The 21666-nt window shown below is 41.6% G+C and overlaps 1 protein-coding gene across 4 annotated transcripts in view; it reads right to left on the bottom strand.

The window, feature by feature from the left end:
* Nucleotides 1–21666, bottom strand: part of CCSER1 (coiled-coil serine rich protein 1) — a 701519-nt gene that overhangs the window by 125598 nt on the left and 554255 nt on the right. The window contains exon 11 of one of the 4 annotated variants that reach the window (XM_053404079.1): nt 14739–14784. The exons of the other annotated variants lie outside the window; for them this stretch is intronic. Coding sequence (XP_053260054.1) covers nt 14739–14784 — 46 coding nt within the window. The remainder of the gene's footprint in view (nt 1–14738; nt 14785–21666) is intronic. 4 annotated transcript variants of the gene reach the window in all.

Here is a 21666-nt window from a genome sequence, read left to right on the forward strand (position 1 = left end):
AAGAGAGCATGATGGTTAGACCAACTCTAAAATAAATTCACTGACTGACATTGGACAAGCCATAAGATAACTTTGTCCTTCTTTGGATGGCTAGTATGTAGAAGGGTTCTACAAGCACATAATTTCTCCATGTGAGCTTGGGCTTAAGCAGGTTCTTCACTTCCATTAGGATTGCCATACAGTGGTACCTCGGGTTAAAAACTTAATTCATTCTGGAGATCCGCTTTTAACCTGAAACTGTTCTTAACCTGAGGTACCACTTTAGCTAATGGGGCCTCCCCCTGCCACCGTGCCGCCATCGTGCAATTTCTGTTCTCATCCTGAAGCAAAGTTCTTAACAAGAGGTACTATTTCTGGGTTAGCGGAGTCTGTAACTTGAAGTGTCTGTAACCCGAGGTACCACTGTATTTAAAAAAGTAAAAACCAAGAAAACCTGAAAGATCTAGCACAAAGCGCTGCCTTTCAGAAATTCCCCCCAGACGTCAATTCCGCCTTTGAAATCCCGGGAAAGTCTGGGAAAATCTGAATGTATGCCAGCCTTAACTTCCATGTGCATCTGTACATTGGCACTGGTAGCAGCCCCTCAACCTCTCTCACACTGGATTTATTTATCTATTTATTGCTTTCTAGCATATCTCCTGTGTCTTATCATACTAAAAAATCAGCAGGCAACACTTTTCATATCACTTCATGCCAGGATCATTTATATGGATCCAGAGAGTGGGGGGGGGAAAGTTGGTTAACTCTATTACCAGCATAGCTGTCAAACTTTCCTTTTTTTGAGGGAAATTCCCTTATTCCAGCGCCGTTTCTCGCTGCTTCCCGCTGCTATCCCAGATTGTTAGATATCCCGTACACCGTCCCTGGGACAGGTGAGGCTGCTGATCCCTTATTTTCAAATCTGAAAGTTGACAGCTATGATTACCAGTTTGGTTTACTGCCCAGCAGAAAGGCTCTACATCAGCAGAGAAAGTTGAGGAAGCCAATCAACGCCCCCCACTGTCAGCTGGTGCAGATACACCACTGCATCTGAAGCCCTGCCCCTTGCACTGACTGGCCTATATGAAAAGCGGAGACAGTTTTCCTCACAGCTCATAACTGAGAGACCTGGAATGGGTCCCTCCCATGGGGATGTAACAGTTGTGGATCTAGTGACCATAGCCAGTTCTGCTCTGCCCCATCCCACCTGTCACAAAGCACTGTTTCATGGCCCCATGCTTCCAAATGCTGGCATTAACAGCACCAGCTATATCATTCTAATTACTCCATTTTCTGCATGTGCCATGGGGTCTCTGCAGTGGTACCCCCCCACACACACCAGCAAGGGCTAGCGAAAATCAGCAGCCAGTCATTTTTACCATAGCCTAACTCCCTCCATCAGTAAATACCAGGGGGTTAGGATTGCACTGCTAATCTTTATTGCTATGGCACTGGCACACCTCTCAGTATGGAAAACATGTCACCTTCTAGATTTCCATCTTTCCCCCCACTTTCCTACTAAATTCCTTAAAAGCACCAAACAACTTATTCTTTTCCCAAGTGCTTTCAAGAGTTCTACAACCGATCCCCTTTACTTCCCTTTCAGCACCATTTTAAAAACAAATTATAATTGTTTTAAGTGTGCAGAACTGAACTGGTTTGGCCAGCTGGACAAACATGGGGTGAGTGCACTTGAAAGATACAAATAGGCTAACAGGGAATTTCATCAGTGCACATCAGCAGGGATTTAAAATTCTTTTAATGTGCAGCAGTGCCCAGCTTTAAAAGAGTGTCTTAATGTGCATTAGCATGCACATTAATTCACAGCAAAAGGTATTAAAATTTATTTTAATGTGTTCTAGCATGTGTGTCAGCACACAGCAATGGCTTAGGAAAAAAATGTATAAGCCATGAGCAACGTCCTTTCAAGTTTGAGAAAGGGGGGGAAGTTCCAAGGGAGTACATGATTTTAGGAATAATGGCTGCAAAAAGTCACAAAGTACGTTGTTAGAGAGTAGATCTTATGGACTTTTTTTCAGAGCCATAATCTCACACAGGTCACATGACTCGTCCAGGAGTGCAGCCTGGTAGATATGCTTCCAGGTTTTGGGTCAGAACATGTTGGAAGGTATGCATATAGTACAGCATCCTACACTCACAGTGGTCAACCTGTGGAAAGCTCACAAACGGTACCCAAGCACAAGAGCACTTGCCTCTCTTGGAGTTTCCAGCAACTGGTATTCAGAAGGGTACTGCCTCTCACCATGGACACACAGTATGGCCATCCTGGGCCTGAGTGTGAATGCTGGCACCCACAAGCAGGCATGCACTTGCAGATATCTTCCTTGGTACCCAACAGGTTTATCTGCTGAAATTCACTTGAAACAAGTCTTTTATTGAAGACAACACAAGGCTTTTTCCAAACCGAATTGCTAGTGAGGGGGAAAGTTTGAACATAAGTGTGTGCAAGGTTGAGACGTAGGCATAGCTGCAGCATGCACAGGAAGCCCGGCGCAGTTTCTCCACTTTGGAAATGTCCCCATGGTCCCCAAAACGTTGGCCATCCCAGGTCTATCTGCACTGCATTGTGCAGGACTGGATGAACATGTCAAGGACAATTCCAAAAGTGTATCTCCATTAGGAATAAGAAAGATATTTGGTTTGCAGTTCCTGAAGGATCATTCAAACCAAAACACAGCTAGCTTTCAATATTCATACTTCCCTGAATTCTGTGATGCAGTTTTACAACTTGCCCCCTCCACAAAAACATATAAAATTGTCTTAAATGTGTGCATCAAAATGTTAATATATGAGTGAAACATTAAAAATGCATTATATTAGAGAAAGTTGCTTTGAGAAATGTAGTTTAAGAAAAATTGAATTAAAATGTGGTGTATTGAGAGAAATGCATACTTTTTAAATGCAATGTGGAAATGTTGGCAAACTGAACTTAAATGAGAAAAGCTTAACTTCTCCGATACTTCCATCCCTAGTCTCCATCTACATTTGTGTGTGTGTGTGTGTGTGCCTTGTCCCACAGAAACACCCTTTAAAATAATGACTGGAGCTAGACCCAGGACCATTGTCTAAAAGACAGAGTTCCATTAATCTCAACTACTAGAATTCAAAACAGTGCTGGTGGCAACAACTGTGGTTTCATTTCCAGGCCAAGGGTCAAGACCTACTGATAAAGGATGGAACAAAAGCAAAAGGCCATTGGCTGGCTCTTTATTAAAATGCCCAGACAACCACTGTCTTACAATACAGATGGCTGTCCTGATCTAAACTCCTTTGTCTCAAGTCCAGAAAAAGAAGAAAATAAACATCATGCCTCTCAGGGTTCTGTATGCATTTCATTACATGCTGAGAAGAGGATATCCTTCACAATATGCTGCAGTTCAGGAGCATGAAGGGCAAATTTAAAAAAATAAAAAAATGGGGGGAACAGATTTGCAATTGGGCTTTCTTTATATTACCACTGACAGCATGGGCTTGCTTTATACCCCATTGCTGTTCATGTCAAAGACACACAGCTAGTTTATTGCTTATTTTATTGCTGTTTTATTGTAGACAATAAGAGGCAGCTGAACCAGCATGAAGGGCAGAAATAGCATTGGAATTTCACTCTCTTATATTGACAGGACATTCACTTTACACAGATTTGCTATTCCCTCACGTCAAAGACTGTTGCACATTTGATTGCATAGTAATGCACTTTTGAATGCTCTGTGATATCTGGTACTGGTCACAAACATTTATCCATCTCTGTAGTACATGCATATTTAAATATATCTATCTTACATCTTTATGCAATTGTGCCTACTAGAGATAGTAATATTTATAAAACAGGAAAACTGATGTAATATATAATACTCCCAGGCTGGATCAAACAGAGTTCTAATGTTTGCATTTGCTTGCCTTGCTTAGAAAAAGGTAAGGTTCAAGAAGATTCAGGACCCATTTAACAGTCTATGAACTTCAACCCAGCTCGCTTGAGACGGTGGTTTCTGCTCTATTTTCTACACTGTGTTTAAGACATTGCAAAAGGAAACAAGAAATTGACTGCAAAATCGTGCATCATATATATTTTCCTGATCTGTGCTGAAATTTTGTCACTTTTTAATAAGAAAAAAAAATGAGAAGAAGCTCATGCATTGCAACCAAAAATACACACATCTGTCACCTTAAAATCTAAATGTCATATAGATTGAGATGAATACCAGCTGCCTAACCTACGGGGCATACTTGTCAGTAACTACCCACTGCCAGTTCACAATGCAAGTTTTACTATTCAGCTGCTGTCCTTCACTGGAGTGAAGTGGATGTTGTTCATTATCTCACAGGGGAAAGAACGTGTTCAGCAAACATTGGTGTTGGTGGGTTGAGCTGAGTCCAGGAGGAAGGGCCATGGCTCAGTGGTAGAACGACTGATTTGCATCAGAAGGTCCCATGTTCAATCCATGGCCTTGGTCCAGTACACCTGAAGGAGCGTCTCCACCTCCATCATTCTGCCCGGACACTGAGGTCCAGCGCCGAGGGCCTTCTGGTGGTTCCCTCGCTGAAAGACCAAGTTACAGGGAACCAGGCAGAGGGCCTTCTCAGTAGTGGCACCCGCCCTGTGTAACGCCCTCCCACCAGATGTCAAAGAGAAAAACGACTACCAAACTTTTAGAAGACATCTGAAGGCAGCCCTGTTTAGGGAAGCTTTTAATGTTTAATAGGTTATGTCATTTTAATGTTTTGTTGGATGCCGCCCAGGGATCCCATGCAAATTCTAAAGGAAACCCAGCCAGATGGGCGGGGTATAAATTATGATGATGATGATGATGATGGCAGACCCCTGTATGAAACCCTGGTGAGCCAGTATGGACAGTACTGAACTAGAGGGGCCAATGGCAGGTTCCTATGTCAGGGGTTGTTTTTGCTGGGAGTTCTTTGGTTGAGAAAGAGGTTTTGCCTCTTGCCCACTAGCCCCAGTGCCTGCACCCTGTGCCATAGAATTATATGGGATCCGGTGTGATTCAGATTCAACGCCTATCTACACAGCTTCACTGCTTCATTTGAACGACCCACCTCTGGGGTTGCATTTCTTGATCATGTTAGATTAGGGCTGAAAACCTGAGATATATGAAGTAAAATGCAACTCATGCATGGTGGACACCCAAGGGCTTCAAAAACCTAAGAAAATTATGCACACACATGAAGACACACGCACAGGGACACACACACTTTTCTTATCTTATTTTCCCTTTCTTTGCTCATGGCTGCTGCATTTCACGAATATTCTCCCCACTGCTACTGTACCTAACATTAGCTTTCATTTAAAAGCTAATGTTTAAAAGCTGCATTTAAAACAGTACTCTAATTTATATTTTAATCAACTGTTTTGTTTTTTGTTTTGTTTTTAATGTTTTTACTGTATTTATATTCGGTGTTAGCCACCCTGAGCCCGGTCTTGGCTGAGGAGGGCAGGGTATAAATAAAAAATTATTATTATTATTATTTTCCTGAGCTGCATACTGTAAGCTGCTGAACAAGGGCAGGGATCACAGCTCTCATTTGGCCTTTAGATGCAATTTCACAGCAATACTTGATTGACTATGTGATGGTGACATAAATCCAAAGAAGAGTGAGGCAATGTTTTCTTTTGTTGCTCTGAACTGGCTTTGTCACTCTGCCACATGGCCATATCTGATTGGCCTCTTGGCACTGTTACGAAGCAGAATTAGAGAGCAGCTACACATTGCTTGCTGCACTCCCTATGGCATGGTGCAGCTGGGGCGGGGGGAGGTCATCATCACAACATTTTCCACACCACCTATACCATTAAATGGGGCCCTGTTCTCAGTTTTTTCTACAAGATAAGGGGGACCCTTTCACAGCTCTTGAATAAAGCTGCAGACTTGCACTGGGAGAGATTTTGGGCTCAGCTCTGAAGTATTTTTCACTGAAAGCACAGATAGCTTCAATCACAATCCACACAGTCCCTCTAGTCTCATAGAAACTTTATCACAGCGGGAACAGGCTAATGCTTCATTTTCCCTGATTGAATTTCATAAAGTTTCACAACTGGAGGTTTCTCCTTGTATCTGTGTTAGGATTTTCCCCCTATAATTTTTTCTCAATGACGGAAGAGCACCAGCAGCTTTTTCCCAATGACAGTACACAGGGTTCCAGGTGCCTTCTGGTGTTCTAAACACGACTTCCATCCTCGTTCTAAAAGGGCTACATTGAAATTCACATACTTTGCTGCTTATATAGGCTCATTGTTACGCAAACTACATGTACTCCTGCCTGAATCAAAGGAAAGTTGTCAGCAAAGCACCAGCTATTTACATGATTAAACATCATTTCTAAGGTGCTTTATCCAACACATCTCACCTTTCGTTTTCAATGGAGCCCCAAGATGACTTATGAAACAAAAAGGGAAAACAAAATAATATTGAAGAATCACAGTTAAAAATAAATAAATCAGCAGCTATCATAGTTATTTAAAAATGCCTTTGCCAGTCTGGCACCATCCAGATGTTTTAGATCACAACCCCCAACAGTTCCAGACAGTACACATCTGGACAGTAAGCATCTGGAAGGTACAAGATCGGCAAGGGCTGGTTGGGGAAGGTATATCTCTGCCACATGGCCAAGGAAATGAAAACATTTCAAACTATCCATCTGAAGAATAAATGAGATGGTCCTTCGCTTGTTCCAAATATCACACTATCAGAACATCACACTATTATGCATGAAGTTGTTTTGGAATAACCACTGGACATTTCATCTACTGGCTATATTTCGGTTTGAGTTTTAGCAAGGCAATATGTTTGTCCACAGATCCTCCTTACAAGGACTGCAAGCACTTCAAGGTTGCTTTGGAGAGGAGTCAGTGAAGTTACTGTCTTGTGAATCTATGTGAAAACAACATAAAAAATACCGGTGCTCCCCACGAAGTAGACAATTTCACATATTCCTTCATGCTCCCATATACACAAGCTCCAGGAATGCAGAAGCTCCAAAGATAATTCCAGTCACTTCTCTCTATTTTGCCTGACACCCAGAAACATTTTCAAAATGAAGATTTAGATCAAGCCATGTATTATTAGACTTGCAGTAAATGTGCACAATTTTGCACAATGAGATATTAAGATTTCCAAAGAAGGCAGGCAATGAACATTGGGGGCACAATCCCGGCAAAGCTAGGTATTAAGTCATATTGATTTTGTGCTGCTTAGGTACACCTCCCGTGTTATTCAAAAACAGCTGCTTTTAGATTACTCCCTAGCTGACATTTCTTTGTGCATAATATTAAGGAATCCCAGAAATTGACTAGAAAGTACCTCCTCTGTTTCTGCACTGTAGTTAACAATTTTACTTACCTAGAAAAAACTTGACTGATGGGGGGAATGCACACAAAGGGAATTCCTTAGCTAGTTTCACGGAAGTATGGATTTAATTTACTGCAGACCTGCCCATACAGTACAACAGCCTTTGCCAACCTTGTTCCTTCCAGATGTTTTGAGCTGCGAATCCCATCAGCCATGCTAGCTGAGACTGATGCAAGCTGTAGTCCAAACAACTGGAGGTTACAGACTGGTGATGACTGCAGTGGAGCATGTTGGTAAAGGAACTGCATTAGCTCGTGTTTACACAATAATGATGTAATTCAATTTGAAAATATTTGTGTGTAGCAAAAGCACTTTAAACAGTGCCTTTTGCAGGACGCTTTTGGAACGGAGGACACAAAGACAAAGTGGGGATGCTGGAAGCAGAAAAGGAGCAGTTGTTTTCTTCAAAGGCTGCTGGGGAAAAGGAAAAGGAAGTAGGCAGAATTCCATGCGGCTCTGGCAGCACCAAGACTGGCTGCCGCTTTGGGCCCAAGCTTTCTGAAGCTGTGAGAGAAGCAATGAGAGACCCTCCTGGGATATAATGTTCTGCACCCCCTCCACTGAAGGCTTCAGGTATAAATATGTGTAAAATAAACCATGCTTCTTGGTGCCTTGATTTCCAAATGGAAACACAACCCTGGTTACATGCAGGAACCCATGGAATCTCTTGCTACCCCTTGGCTGGCCATGAATTTGAGTCAGTGCAGCTAGTGTCTCCTGAAGGTGGACAGGCCTGAGAAACACTGATTTATTCATGAGATGTAATGAAACACATATTTGCATTTTAATAAACATCACAGTTTCAACTAACAAGTGAATTCCCACCGGAAAGGGACAAATCTTTGTAAGCTAAGATCCATGGAGGCCCATGCACAAATCAGTTTGGCATACAGATGAGGTGGTGTGTTATTGTTATTTCTGACACTGGTTCCTTGTACCTCGTGGGATTCTGCAACAGAATTCCTCCGTACACTGAGGAGGCTTTTCAGGGGGTAAAGGAGAACTGCCACAGAGAAAAGCTGTGAAAAGCTGTGGTTTGTTTACGGAACACTGCACATGGCGCTTTGAATTCTGGTCTACGTTCTTCATAATACTAAACATGATGGTTCAGAAGTTTTAGAAGGAAGTGAATGTAATGACTGGGTTGAAGTGATTGGGTTTGTGCTCTTCTATCCAAGTCTAGAGGACATTTGTTTCACCCTCCTCAAATTGTTTAGGACTCCTTCATGAGGGTTACTTCATTTTCACCCAGGCAATATCTGTCTCCATGGAAACAGAAAGAGCAGTGAGAATGCAGAACTCGGCTGGCAGATTCTAAATCCTATCCCTACTTCCGTTTCGATTGACAGAGAAACTTGTTCAACAATTACCAGGAAGGGGCAGGGGAAAAGAATCTGATACTGCACGGGTTAACGAATATTGTCTCTTCCCTTCATACGAATCATTGATTTTTCTGGGGAAATTTAATTTTAAGAAGCATGAAGCGCTAAATGAAAATCTGTTTGATGAATACAACACAATTGTATTTTTAAATTAGCCTGCCTCTAGGACTAATAAGAGGGATTTAAAAACCAAAGCAATAAGATAATGAACAAAACCAAATATACACGCCAAAGATCCGACAGAAGGTACATGGCATGACTTTTTACAAATGAGCTCTAAGTCAGTTTCAGGTACTCTCTCATGTATGTTTCCAGTGTTTTAGAATGAATGCTGTTTTTAAAACTTTCATTCTGCTAATAGCAGTTTCCATGGAAACAAGAAAGAACACCACAACCACTGGGAGAAGAATTAGAGGCATCTATATATTTAGCCCACTATAAGGAAGATAAGAGGCCATGCTCCAAATTAATGGCAAAATATCCTTTGATTTCTGTGGGAGCATGGAAGAACAAAAACACTTGGAAATTAATTTTTTTCAGCTTGGAGACATAGCCAATCCTTATCCTAATTAAAAGCTTCCCACATATCCCAAGTTTCGGAACGGACAATTAAAAACGCCATTGAGATTGCAACCCTATACAGGCGTTTCGCCCCCACTTGCGTATGATTGACTCACGTGCAACCGCTTATATGCAGGGAACTATATAAATAATTCCATTCAAACCTGGAAATGGCGGGAAAGAACTGGAGAGTCCTTGTGGCTCACGAGGAGATTCTCCCCAGAGCCTGAAGAGGACATCAGTGAGGACAGAAGAAGCCCTGAAGAGACGGGAGGCGCAGCGGGGCTTTCTTTAGGCTGTTCAGCCTCCCCATCTTAACAGCTGATGCATGTGATATTGCAGCAGCAGCCACTTCTCTATGTGTCCTCCATCCAGCCCCCAAGTTTCTATTCTAGTTGTGGATATTTGAGGGTACAGAATCTTTGGACTGGATTGGAGAAACAGTGGCAGAGAGGGTGTTTACAGTGTGTTTTGAGGGTACTCCCAAATTAGGAGATTTTCATTTGTGGGGGCAGAACATAACCCCCATGTAAGTTGGGGGGGCACCTGTACTGACTTAACCAGAAGTCAGTCCCAGCGAGACTTATTTCCTAGTAGACATGTGTAGAACCACATTTCTTGCTCTCTAGCATAAACCCACAATCTATCCCCCCATGCAAATTCTAAAGGAAAAATTAAACTCCAAAAGGTTCTACAGAAAAATATCTTCTTATGGATTTAAGGAATAGATAATGCTGGAATTCAAACTTTCCAAATTATGATTCTTGCTGAAATCTATTTACTCCCCTTTTGAGGATCTGAACATGGAACCACCAGATCTGAGGTTAAGACATAGTCTATTGACCTACCATGATAGGGAAAAACAGGGTGTACATATTTGCCCTCGGTCATTAGAAGGCAGTAAGAAGCCTTTGGATGGAACAGTCCTGCTCATTATGCATATAAGGAACCTGGACTTCTGCTCCCAGCAGCACAGAACCTTCTTCCTGAGCCCTGCTGAATTCCAGAGCCTAGCTTTTCCAAATTACTCCGGGTACCCTGGACTAAAGGAAACACCCTCCGGGTCAACATCTGAGCAAGGTCTAGCCTTGGAATCTGCATCACAACCTGAAAAGGGTTCAGAATTGACTGCTGGGTGTCAGTGTATCACATTACATGACACACACAAAAACACTTTTTTAAGAAAGCACCCACCCATTATAGAAGTTTTCAGAAAAAATGATTCTGTCAAAAATCAATTGCATTATAGAAATCCCATCTACCCTTTATATGAAAAGGTATATAATTCTTCATATGCTCTTTCTATTCTTTCTCCATGTTCAGTTTGTTCTGAAGTACATTAGAACATTAAGACAAGCCTGCTGGATCAGACCCATCTAGTCGAGCCTCCTGCTGTCACAGTGGACAGCCAGATGCAGATGGGAACTATGGGAGGAGGACCTGAATACAAAAGCATTCTCTCCACCTACAGTTTCCAGGAACTGGTATTCCAAAACATCTTATTTCTGGCAGTTGAGATGGAACACAGCCATCAAGGTTAGCAGCTACAGTTAGCCTCGTTCTCCACGAATCTGTCTAATCCTCCTTTTAAGCCGCCCAAGTTGGTGGCCATTAGTATTTCTTGTAGGAGCAAATTCCATAGTTTAACTGTGCACTCTGTGAAGAAGTATTTTCTTAGTCAGTCACACACATGCATTATGTACCAAACAACTTTTGAAAGGAATAAGATGGAGGCTCCTCTCCCTCAGATCCTCCCTCAGAACCTCAGTCCTGGATTACTTCATACGTATAGAAAAGATTTGCTCAGATATATCTGTCTCCAAATGTAAGTTTTTTAAAAAGTCAAGACACCTCATACAACCATCCTTTTAAGGCTGAATGAGAGACTGAAAGACTACTCTGTTTCGTTAATAAATTCTGATCTAGACATCTGCACTTATCGGGGTGAAAGTTTACAATGTGTCATGTGAGCTTTTGTGTTAAACAGAAGTCTTTCCTCTGGCTGAATGTAATTAAAAACAGGGAAATAGATGTTTCTGGCTGGGAGAGGGCAGAGTTTAGCCCTGCCTGCAGTCTGTTCAGTCTTAAGGTGACAGCAGAAAAAGTTCCTGCAGACCAAAATTTAAAAGCGTGCCTCGTTTATTTACAACATTTCTGCACAGGGTTTTTTGTCCTGACAGTTCTCTAAAGTGGTTTACATAAAATATCAAGCATGGTGGACTAAAGGAACAGGTCAGAAGCATGATATCGTTCACATTCTTATGCACATCTATTCAAAAGTAAGTCTCATTAATTTTAGTTTATTCCCAGGTTAAGTGTTTTCTGGAGCAGTTACTAAATTCTGTCTGGCATCAGTGCTGAAGGACAAAATTTGACTCAAGGACCAGAGCTCAGCAGGTCTTAGTACCAGAACCTATTTTGAATGCCATATCTCAGTCAAAGGAATATGACCTCTGAGCCTGTATCCACCAGCAGGTTTCAAACATAAAGAGCCTCTATATTTTGAGGATCAGAGCAAAGAGCTTGGGAAGTGCAAGGATAAGACCCACAATAAAATGAGGCAATATAGAGGAAAGACATCATCATTTGTCCCCTGGAAAAATCATTAGGCCAGTGAACTACCGAAGCGCCTTTCGCTATACCATTTACAAACAAGTGCAGGTAATTAAAACCATCAGCAAGTACTCATAATTCCAGTCACACTCCTTCTGACATATCCAAAGATATCTGTCCCAGTGACACAACAAGCTCAGTAAAACTTTGCCAAATGCTCCTTTTGTGTAACTGAGCATGTACACGCCTCCATTTTTACTCAAAGCACATAGGAGGCAGGCACCAGTAAATAAACAATACAAGAGATTTCCTGGAGGGGTTTGGGGCTTCTTCCTCACACTTGTCCAGCGGCAGCAGTGCAGGACTTCCTCTAAAGATCATAGCAGCTAGGCGATGTTTTGGTGGGCTAGGGCTGAGAGAGAATAGAACTTGTGGGAGTGTCAAACTGCCTATATGAGTCAAGAGGTCTTGTTCTCTGACCCCCTCTTCAAATTCTCATCACCTCATCCCCTTCTGCAATCAAGCCTCCCCTGGCTGGAATGAACCATACAGTTTCCTTTTGGACACTTCCCCCCTCCTTTCACCTCTTCTCAAAAAAACCACCCACAGCCACTCTATACCAGGAATGTGAAATCTTCTGCTAGGGTGAATCTACCCTTCTAGGATCTACCTGGAGTATCAGTTCAATGCCAGTTTGCTTACCACTGTAAAGTTGAAGATTTGTGGCCCAAAAAGCTGTTATAATGGATTAGCTGTTATAATGGATAATGTGATGTCTTAGCCAGAGGTACCACTGTATTTCTTTTGCATGTGTAAGTGACCTAGAGATTGAGTCAGTGCCCCTCAGCCTGCAATTTCTGCATCCCTACAAGTACTGGCTCTTTCATTGTGTTCACTAATGATCATAGGATCCACAAGATCATAGGAAGCAGGATGAGCCAGACCACTGCTCCTTCTAGTTTAGTATTACCTACACCAGGTGCCCTCCAGATGTCTTGGACTGTAACTGTCATCAGCCCCAGCCAGCATAGCCAGTAGACAGGGCTGATGGAAAGCATATTTGCTCATTTAGAAATATCGATACAGACCATTTAATCACTGGACCCTCTAAGCAGTATATGTGATAAAATTATTGATAGAGCCCAGCTAAAAGCCACAAAACTCTTATTAATAATAGTAGTCTAAAACAGGCTGGGGAAGGCTGGTTGGAGCTGACTCACAGCATCTCTCAAGCTTTGCTCTGAGCTACTGTCATTCACTGTATAATTTTCTCAGGACCAAGGAGGTTGCATGTTTACCGGAAGTAAAGATACAATAGTGGCATCATTCCACTAGAGGAAATATCAGGTGAAGGGAAATCTCACGGATGCATCTACCAATAATTTTGAAGACCATGAAATCCTGTGTCAAGATCTAGACAGGCGTGTTTGCTTTGGATGAAAAGCGTGTCGACATCTCAAAATCCAGTTCTTATTAAATTCCTCCATCTCCACCATGAGGACATCTTGTTCCCATCAACCGCCTCACAGAAAGCTCCTCTCCTTTAATTAATCCAGGCATTCAGAAAAGCAGAGTCTTAACGGGGAGTAATTCCTCATCTCCTTCTACCTTCATTAATAATAGCACAGTTAATCCTTCCATCCTTTCTCAGGAGCCGTAATTCCATCTAGCAAAGTCAAACTCTTCCCATAGTGTCACAAGGGAGAGACCGTCATCACACAGATTACATTCTTTCTGTTTTCACAAGACCCGTATCAGCAGACAAATGTTATTAAGCACTTTTTTTACCCCAATTGATCCATATTATCAGCCTCGGTGAATGTGATGCAAGCAACAAGACTGGCAACAATGAAAGAGAAGCATTGTTTCAACTGGACTGCGCTTGGTGAAGAAGCCAGCAATGTCATGTGATGATGAATTGGCAAATTGGCATTCATCGCTGTGATGCATTGTGCGATAACCATAATTGATGCAGTGCACTGCTGTAGCATATTATGTGCATGTGGAACAGAATGGATGCCCCGCAAATGGACACGCTAATGGGGAAAGGCAAAGAGAGAGAGAGAGGGCGGGAGGAAGGGAGGAAGAAAGAGGCAGAAGTGGGATTTGGAAAAAGAAAAAAGAAAAAGTTCTAAAAGTCAGACTACCTTTGGAGGTTCTGCATGTTTAATCTACACCGATCTTAAGACAAGCAGGTTGGTTGGCAGGTAACTCACTCTGCACTGTCATTAGAACTGAGAAACTAATTCTGTGATCTTGCAAAATTCTACCTTTTTGTACGGAGTAGGTAGCTTATTATTGCAACTTCCTGAGATTTCTCAGGTGCTCTCTGCAGGTTAATCGGAAGCAACGGCCCCACAGCAGCCGAGGTGGCGTAGCCTTGACTGGAAGCTGCTTAAAACTGCATTTTAAAATAATAATAAAAAAAGACCTAACAAGTTGTTTTAGATTTTGCTTGCCTGACTGAGGGTAATTGGACAGGAAAATTTAACAAGAAGCTAGAAACAAGGTCCTTAACTAGCCTCGATTCTGTACGGTGCTAGAGACCGAGACATGCACCAGCTTCAACAGAATGCATGACGGCTCAAGCCCAACAAGCATCTTTCTTCAGACTTTGAGTCATCGTGGAGTTTTTCCAACTTTCATCACAGCTCTATGGAGCACAGGGGTTGCCCTCAATGACAGCTGCGCTGGACGAAGGACAGACCAAATAAGGAAAGAAGGGTGTGTTGTTAGCTACAAACACGTTACAGGCAATATGCAACACTGCTGGTTGCATATTGACCTTGGGGTGTGTCATCTCTATCAGCATGCCATGCTATACAGCACATGAACACATATAGTCATCTTTACAACACAGAGCAGAATTTAAGAGACTCACATAATTGCCTGCGAGAAGGAACAGGAGCACTTCCATAAGCTGTGCCCTGTAAATAAAACACATTTTTTTTGGAGCAAGGGGTGTCAGCATTTAATAGTCACAGCAAATTAAAAATGGCGAGGAAATGATGGCACTAAAAGAGAGGAAGAGAAAGAGAGAGACTTCCGACAAATAATGCATCTTGTTTACCGGAGAGGGAAAGAAATTAAAGCATATGACAGGCACTTTCAAACTTGTCAGAAATCAGGCTGAGTGAAAAGGAGTGTGCATGGATTACATATTAATGTGGCCTCCTTAAGAGAACAAGTTCCTTTACCCAAGATGCTTAACTGAAGTTGTTGATCCTGTTTGTTTCCAGGTTCTTTAATGGTTCACAGTGCTTATCTAAAACAACAATCAGGTTCCCACAGTCTCCAACAGTTTACAGTGAATGTGTTACATGAATGCCTTAAATTTTGTGACCATCAACCATTTCACAAGAATTCAGTTTTTGTGAATGTTTGAAATGTCGGGGATGGTTGAGTGGATGTTGACAGCTATCTAAGTAGTCATTTGTGCATGTGTAAAAAGCAGGACATGTAGAGTTAGCATAGACTCAGGCTGCATTCACTTGCCAGTTTGTTCTGTTTCCCTAGTGTCTACCTAACCGTTAATTCCTGCATTATATTTCAGCTTTCACACAATATAAAAGCCACTTCCAGAATTGTAGCAGAATATAGTCCATCTTTGGTGTCCATTTCCTGTTATGTGCTTCCAGGGAGGGAACGGACACTGGCAAATAACATGGAAATGAATGCTAAACTTCTGCTTTATTTCATGCCATGTGACAGCTCATGTATAATGGGGAAACGAGCAGTTAAGGGAACATTGGGAAAATGGAATAAACTGCTGTGTGAATGCAGCCACAAATAGGCAATCATACAATTCACGTGTGGTTATCAGCAGTCACATGTTAACATTGACAGTGACCATATTTTGAACATTCACTAAAGAAGGAGTCGCCAAGCCAAATTCCACCTTGTTTTATAACAAGGTTTCTTTCCTCTTTCTTTCCCCCCTATCTTGTGGGAAAAAACCCACACATATCTGAATCCTGTCCAGTTCAGTTCGGGGCTTGCTCTGATCACAGGAAGGGTCATGGCTTTTTCAGGCCAGGCCAGTTGAGGAGAGTACACCACAGTGCAAGAAGGAGGTTGACGAGAATAATGCCAGAGGAGATACAAAAGATCAGAAAATGTCTAGAAGGTGAATTTTTTTGTTGCAGTAAGATAGGAAAGATAAAAGGACTGCTTATGATTTGCCCAGAGAAAAGATGGGTTGGTACAGTGGAGAAGAAGAATCCTAGCACATAGGAAATGTTGAAAAGATACAGAAAGAATAGGCAGTGTTCATTATCCTCAAGAGTAGATTAATAATAAATATTATTATTTTATTATTTATGTGCTACTCTGGGCAACTACCAACATAATATTAAAAACACAATAAAACATCAATGTGGTGTCCGCCGTATGTGGTGGACTACAATTTCCCTCAGTCCCAGCCAGCATGACCAATGGTCATGCAAGATGGGCATTGGAGTCCACAAGATATGGAGGGTACCACATTGGCCACCCTTGTCCTAACCACTCAAATGAAGACTATGGTTTTAAACTACTGTTAAACTTAATTGAAGTTCCTAAGCATGAAGACTGGAAGGTGCCTTACAACATACTCTGTATCTACTTCAACACCAGGGCATTCATTGCTGACTGATCAGCTGATACCAATAATATTTCCCGAAGGCATATAGTTTGAAAACTGCTGCAAAAGATGATTCACTGGGCCCCATCTAACTCTATGATCTTGTGATATCTGAACATGGGTTAGCTAACTATCTTAGTTAGTTGTGCGACTCATTTTTATCGCAGGTGCATGGCTTGGTATCTCAATGACTTGTGCACATACTGGATAGTCCTTCCGCTTGGGTAACATAGCAAGAGACATAGCAAGTTTGCTACAGAAAGACTGCATATGGTTAAAACTTAATATGCTTCAGATAATAGAAAAGTACTAGGAGGAGAACGGCTAGAAGAATATAGAGATGAATCCTGGAGGAAATAAATGTACCCTGGGGTAAAAAATTCCAAAAGAAACATAATAAGTTCACAAGTTCAGAAGATGCAAATTCTGCAAAAAATCAGAAACCTGGATTTCTTTCAACTGTCCCTTCATCTGTGCTCCATACATTGCCTGGTCACAGTTGAAAACTAGCCAAGCTATAAACACTGATGTAAATAATTATGGAATTGATACCATTTAAAAGTTCATTAGATACTTCTTATTCAGTGTCTTGAAGCTACAGTAATTAACTTTTAATAAGCATACAGTAGGATGTCTCTTCAGTGACCAATAAAACTTGGATGTGTAACCACCAGGCTGGTTAAACAAAGTACAGCAAATGCTTTAGGCTAAAGTTTAGAGAAAGTTTTTTTCATTACAGAAAGGCTGTGTTGACCACATTGAACTTTGCATCATTACAAATCTATTTGTCTTGTTGCAAACGATTTGAAACTGAAACAAGTTTTACAGATAGGGCGAGTACCCCCAGCTTACTGAGGACTTAATGAGATGCTGTCTGCATCTATGCATCACCAATTCACATTTCTGGCTTGCCCCGAGGAATATCCCAGTGGTCAGTGCCCCACATTATTTTTAAAGGAATTGTGGTGGATATGATTTGAATGTCACGAGCTGGTCCTGTCTCTTATCCTCTTTGTGACTGGAAGAAGCTGCTGGAGTTTAAAGAACTAGCCTAGAGGTAATGGACAGAATGATTTCTGGTTGTTGAGATGCCACCACGAGTTCCCTCTATGCTCCAGCCCTCCTATTCCCCCACAATATTTTTTACATTTTCTCAAGCTCCCTTTTTGTACCAATCTCTACTCATCTCCATATAACGTGCTGCTTCCTGGCCCAGGGTGAGAGGATGGGAGAAGAAAGGGAAGCTCCCAGCTGAGAGCTGGGAGGGTTCGCCTTTCTCTGTGTGGGACAAATGCTGTGTGGGATAACTGCTCTTTCACCTTGTGAAACAGGACTTTGTATTCTCCTTTTTTGGTTTAGATTAGTTTGTTTCTTATTGCAATGTATTATGAAAAGTCTTGATAAAATCATATATATATATGTGTGTGTGTGTGTGTGTGTGTGTGTGTGTGTGTGTGTGTGTATAAAGATCCTGGGGGAAATTAAGGATCTTGGTGGGTTGGGAAGTGGAAGGCATGAAAATTAAACAATTCCAACTTGAACCCTGAATGATAAAAGGAACATGGATGGATTAGGCTACAATTTAATTACACAAAGGAGATTTTAAAATACAAAAGAAATGTCTTTCAGAATCGTTCGCACTCTGAAAGTTCAGAAGAGACTCTCCCCTCCAAATGAGTGAGTCCAGAGTAATTGCCCAGATATGGTGTCATGTAAATCAGCCTCTTAAGCTCAATACGCTCCGTTGTGAGAGATGGAGACAGCAAAAGTGAATTGTAATACTATGCTAGTTTTTCTACAGTATGTGCCGGTGTTCGCCTTCTGTGGAGTACAAGCATTAACCAAGTGAAATCAACAACTTTAGTCTATTTGCACACAGCAGAAGATTTATTGATGCAGTAATATGTACTGAAGTGCCAGAACCTGAGATGGTGCTCTTCGTTAGCTGATCAATTGTCCTTTTCGATAAAGACTGCTATAGAGCAACAGTCTAAGATAGTGGCAGATCTGCTATTAAAATCTCTGTCTGCTGGGCTTTAGCTGCTGACAACCATTGTACAATCTCACTCAAACTCACTTGCTTTGCCAAAGTTGTCTATGCATTTTGCCGCAGGGGAAATGCATATTGCACAGTCCTTCATCAAACCCTGATTTAAGCTTTGCACTTAATTAACAGCTGTTTAAACTTGAAGTTCAACAAAACAGTTGTGGATATGTTGCTGGAAGGCAGCAGAGGGCCTCTATTTTGTGTTTTCCCCACATTTGAATTAGCATAGCTCAAAATTTCTTCATTTTGTGAGGAATGGTTAGCTTGCAAGATCTGTTGAGTCAGGACTCAGGACACAAACGTTTCTTCTTGAAAATATTTGTTGAAATGAACAAGGGAGTGCCCCCATCTTAGAATCATAACTGTACAGTTGGATGAGACCCAGAGGATCATCTGCCATGGCATTTTCTGAAATTGTGAATGCCTGGTTCCTAATCTTAGTTCTATTTGGGGATTCAGTGCATATGGTTAACCAGCGCTGGCTGGTTCTTTCACCAATGTTGGACCCCATTCTTGGACCACTCTCCTGTGCTCTCTGCAACCTTGAATTCTTCTTTGTCACAACAAAGGTGTGATTGGCCACCATTTATTTTGTACAAAATCTGTACAGAACAGATTAATTAGTGACTCTGAGTACATTAAGCATGAAGTAACCTGTGGGTTAAACCACAGAGCCTAGGTCGGTGGTTTGAATCCCTGCGATGGGGTGAGCTCCCGTTGCTCGGTCCCTGCTCCTGCCAACCTAGCAGTTCGAAAGCACGTCAAAGTGCAAGTAGATAAATAGGTACCACTCCAGCGGGAAGGTAAACGGTGTTTCCGTGTGCTGCTCTGGTTCGCCAGAAGCGGCTTAGTCATGCTGGCCACATGACCCGGAAGCTGTACGCCGGCTCCCTCGGCCAAAAAAGTGAGATGAGCACCGCAACCCCAGAGTCGGCCACGACTGGACCTAATGGTCAGGGGTCCCTTTACCTTTAACCATTTGTGAATAAGGCACTGTAAGTAAATGTAAGTCACATATATAGGTATAACAAAGGTATGAATCTAGAGAGATGAGGGAACCTGTCAATTTCAGTTTCTCTGGGTTTCTAATTTTTGCAACCTTATGTTCAGTTTTCTACTTTTCCAGATCAGTTTGTGATGATGATGATGATGATGATGATGATGATGATGATAATAATAATAATAATAATGGAACTCAATCTCCAATAACCATGTACGAGATTGAAGGAATGTCCGTTAACATTTCCTCTCCAACAGGAACTAAATGGCTGTGTTTGTTAAAGGCCCTCTAAGCATTACAAGTGTCTGTCTGCATGCTCACTCTCCTTCACTCTGAGCTTAATTATGCTGCACCAACTGTACTTCCTCTCCATGTAGCAGACACTTGATATTAAAGCAAGTATGTTTGATTGCCCAAGACATGCTAGACTGAATGAGGATTTTATACACCAAAGCAGCAGGTTATGTTGTTTCTCTCTCCAGCTTCATTCATCCAGTCAGTCATTTGTTACTTAAAAAAAAATAAAGCAGTTGGCATAAGACAAACTTCAGATCATCTTCTTGAAAACAGTATCAATTTTTAATCCATGTCAAACCAAAGCATGGCATTATTTTATATTCACATATCTGAAGATAGAATGCTTAATGCTTCAGACAAACCGTCAAGAGAGCCAACACTATTTCACCAAGTTATTTCAAGCTTTCTCCTTTCATCCAAATAGGTTGCTTTTTTGCACAAGTGATTTAATAAGCTTAGGCTACGGAGATTCTTGCTCTTCTGGGGGAGGAAACAATATAAATATGTTTTGTGTTTTAAAGATGGATCATGGTATATTGCTTTTTGGTGACTGTCAGCAAAATATTGTGGCATGTGTGTAAGCTCCTCTATATTTCAAAAATTACGATTCTATAGGTTATAAACTTGTGTGTGTGTGTGTGTGTGTGTGTGTGAGAGAGAGAGAGAGAGAGAGAGAGAGAGACTGTACCAAATTGAGAAGGACCCATTCTCATCCATTTCACCCACATCAAAGCTAGTTATTTTGCTTTAATTATTTTTTAGGCTTGAGGCAAAAAAGGAGGGGGAGAGAAATCAGAGTGTCCTCCCTGCCAAAATCAGAGCCCCCCCCCCGGTGGGAAGAAAGGGGAAGCGGAGCAGAGCACAAGGAGTCTTGATTTTTTTTATTTTGTGCATCCATGTCTAATCTTGCTCCCCTCTAAAATTTATTGGTGTCTGTTTTTCTTTTTGTAAATCTACTAAAGAATTAAATTAACTAAATTGGGAACATGACCATGAAGGACATGGGTGCTGTGTCCCATTGGTGTAGCGGTGGTGGCACTCAGCATTTTTCTGAAAGGAAATGCTCTGCGGGGACAGAACAAAAATGGGGTGTCGAGGAGGGTCAGTTGGGGGAGGTAGGGAGAAATGCCCCTATTTTCAACTGAGGAATGTTGGAGGGTATGGTAGAGTGTTCAATACCCCTGCAATGAAAAGGCAGTGATTGGAGCATTACTAAAAAATACAAAGCCACAGTGTGACATTCCACGTAACCCAAATTTTAAATGTGAAATTCTAGGAAACTGCTGGCTGAGGCTAATGGAGTTGCAGTTCAAAACATCTGGACTGCACCAGGTTAGCAATGGTTACTCTACACCATGCATACAATATATCCTTGGGACTCTTCAAACTATTAGCACAGCAAAATAAAAAGCCATTAAACCAACAGTTCTAAATCACCACACTCCAATGGAATAGTATTGATACAAATGTTGGTGGGTTGGCAAAAATACATTTATTGACCTGAGACAAAACAGGCCTTTGAGGAAAAGATAAAGGCCTCACTCCTAACCCTTTTGCTTATAACAGAAGATACATAAATAAATGTTCGCATATCCTTATATAACAAGAAGCTTCTTCCCACACAATGAGAAGGATATCCAGTAAAGGGGGGGGGGGAATCAAAGGCAACAGATTGCTTTCTTAAAATATTATTGAAATGAACATTCATTACAAGGAATGTTTTGTAAAATATAGATTTGAAAACAGGAAGGAGATGATTAACTGGAAACGCTCCAAGATCAGGAGCAATGAAACTCAGCTTCGGAGAACTGATCGCCTACACTGGTCAGAAAATGGCTCTCTGA

This window comes from Podarcis raffonei, chromosome 9 (genome assembly GCF_027172205.1).
Source record: "Podarcis raffonei isolate rPodRaf1 chromosome 9, rPodRaf1.pri, whole genome shotgun sequence".
NCBI lineage: Eukaryota > Metazoa > Chordata > Lepidosauria > Squamata > Lacertidae > Podarcis > Podarcis raffonei.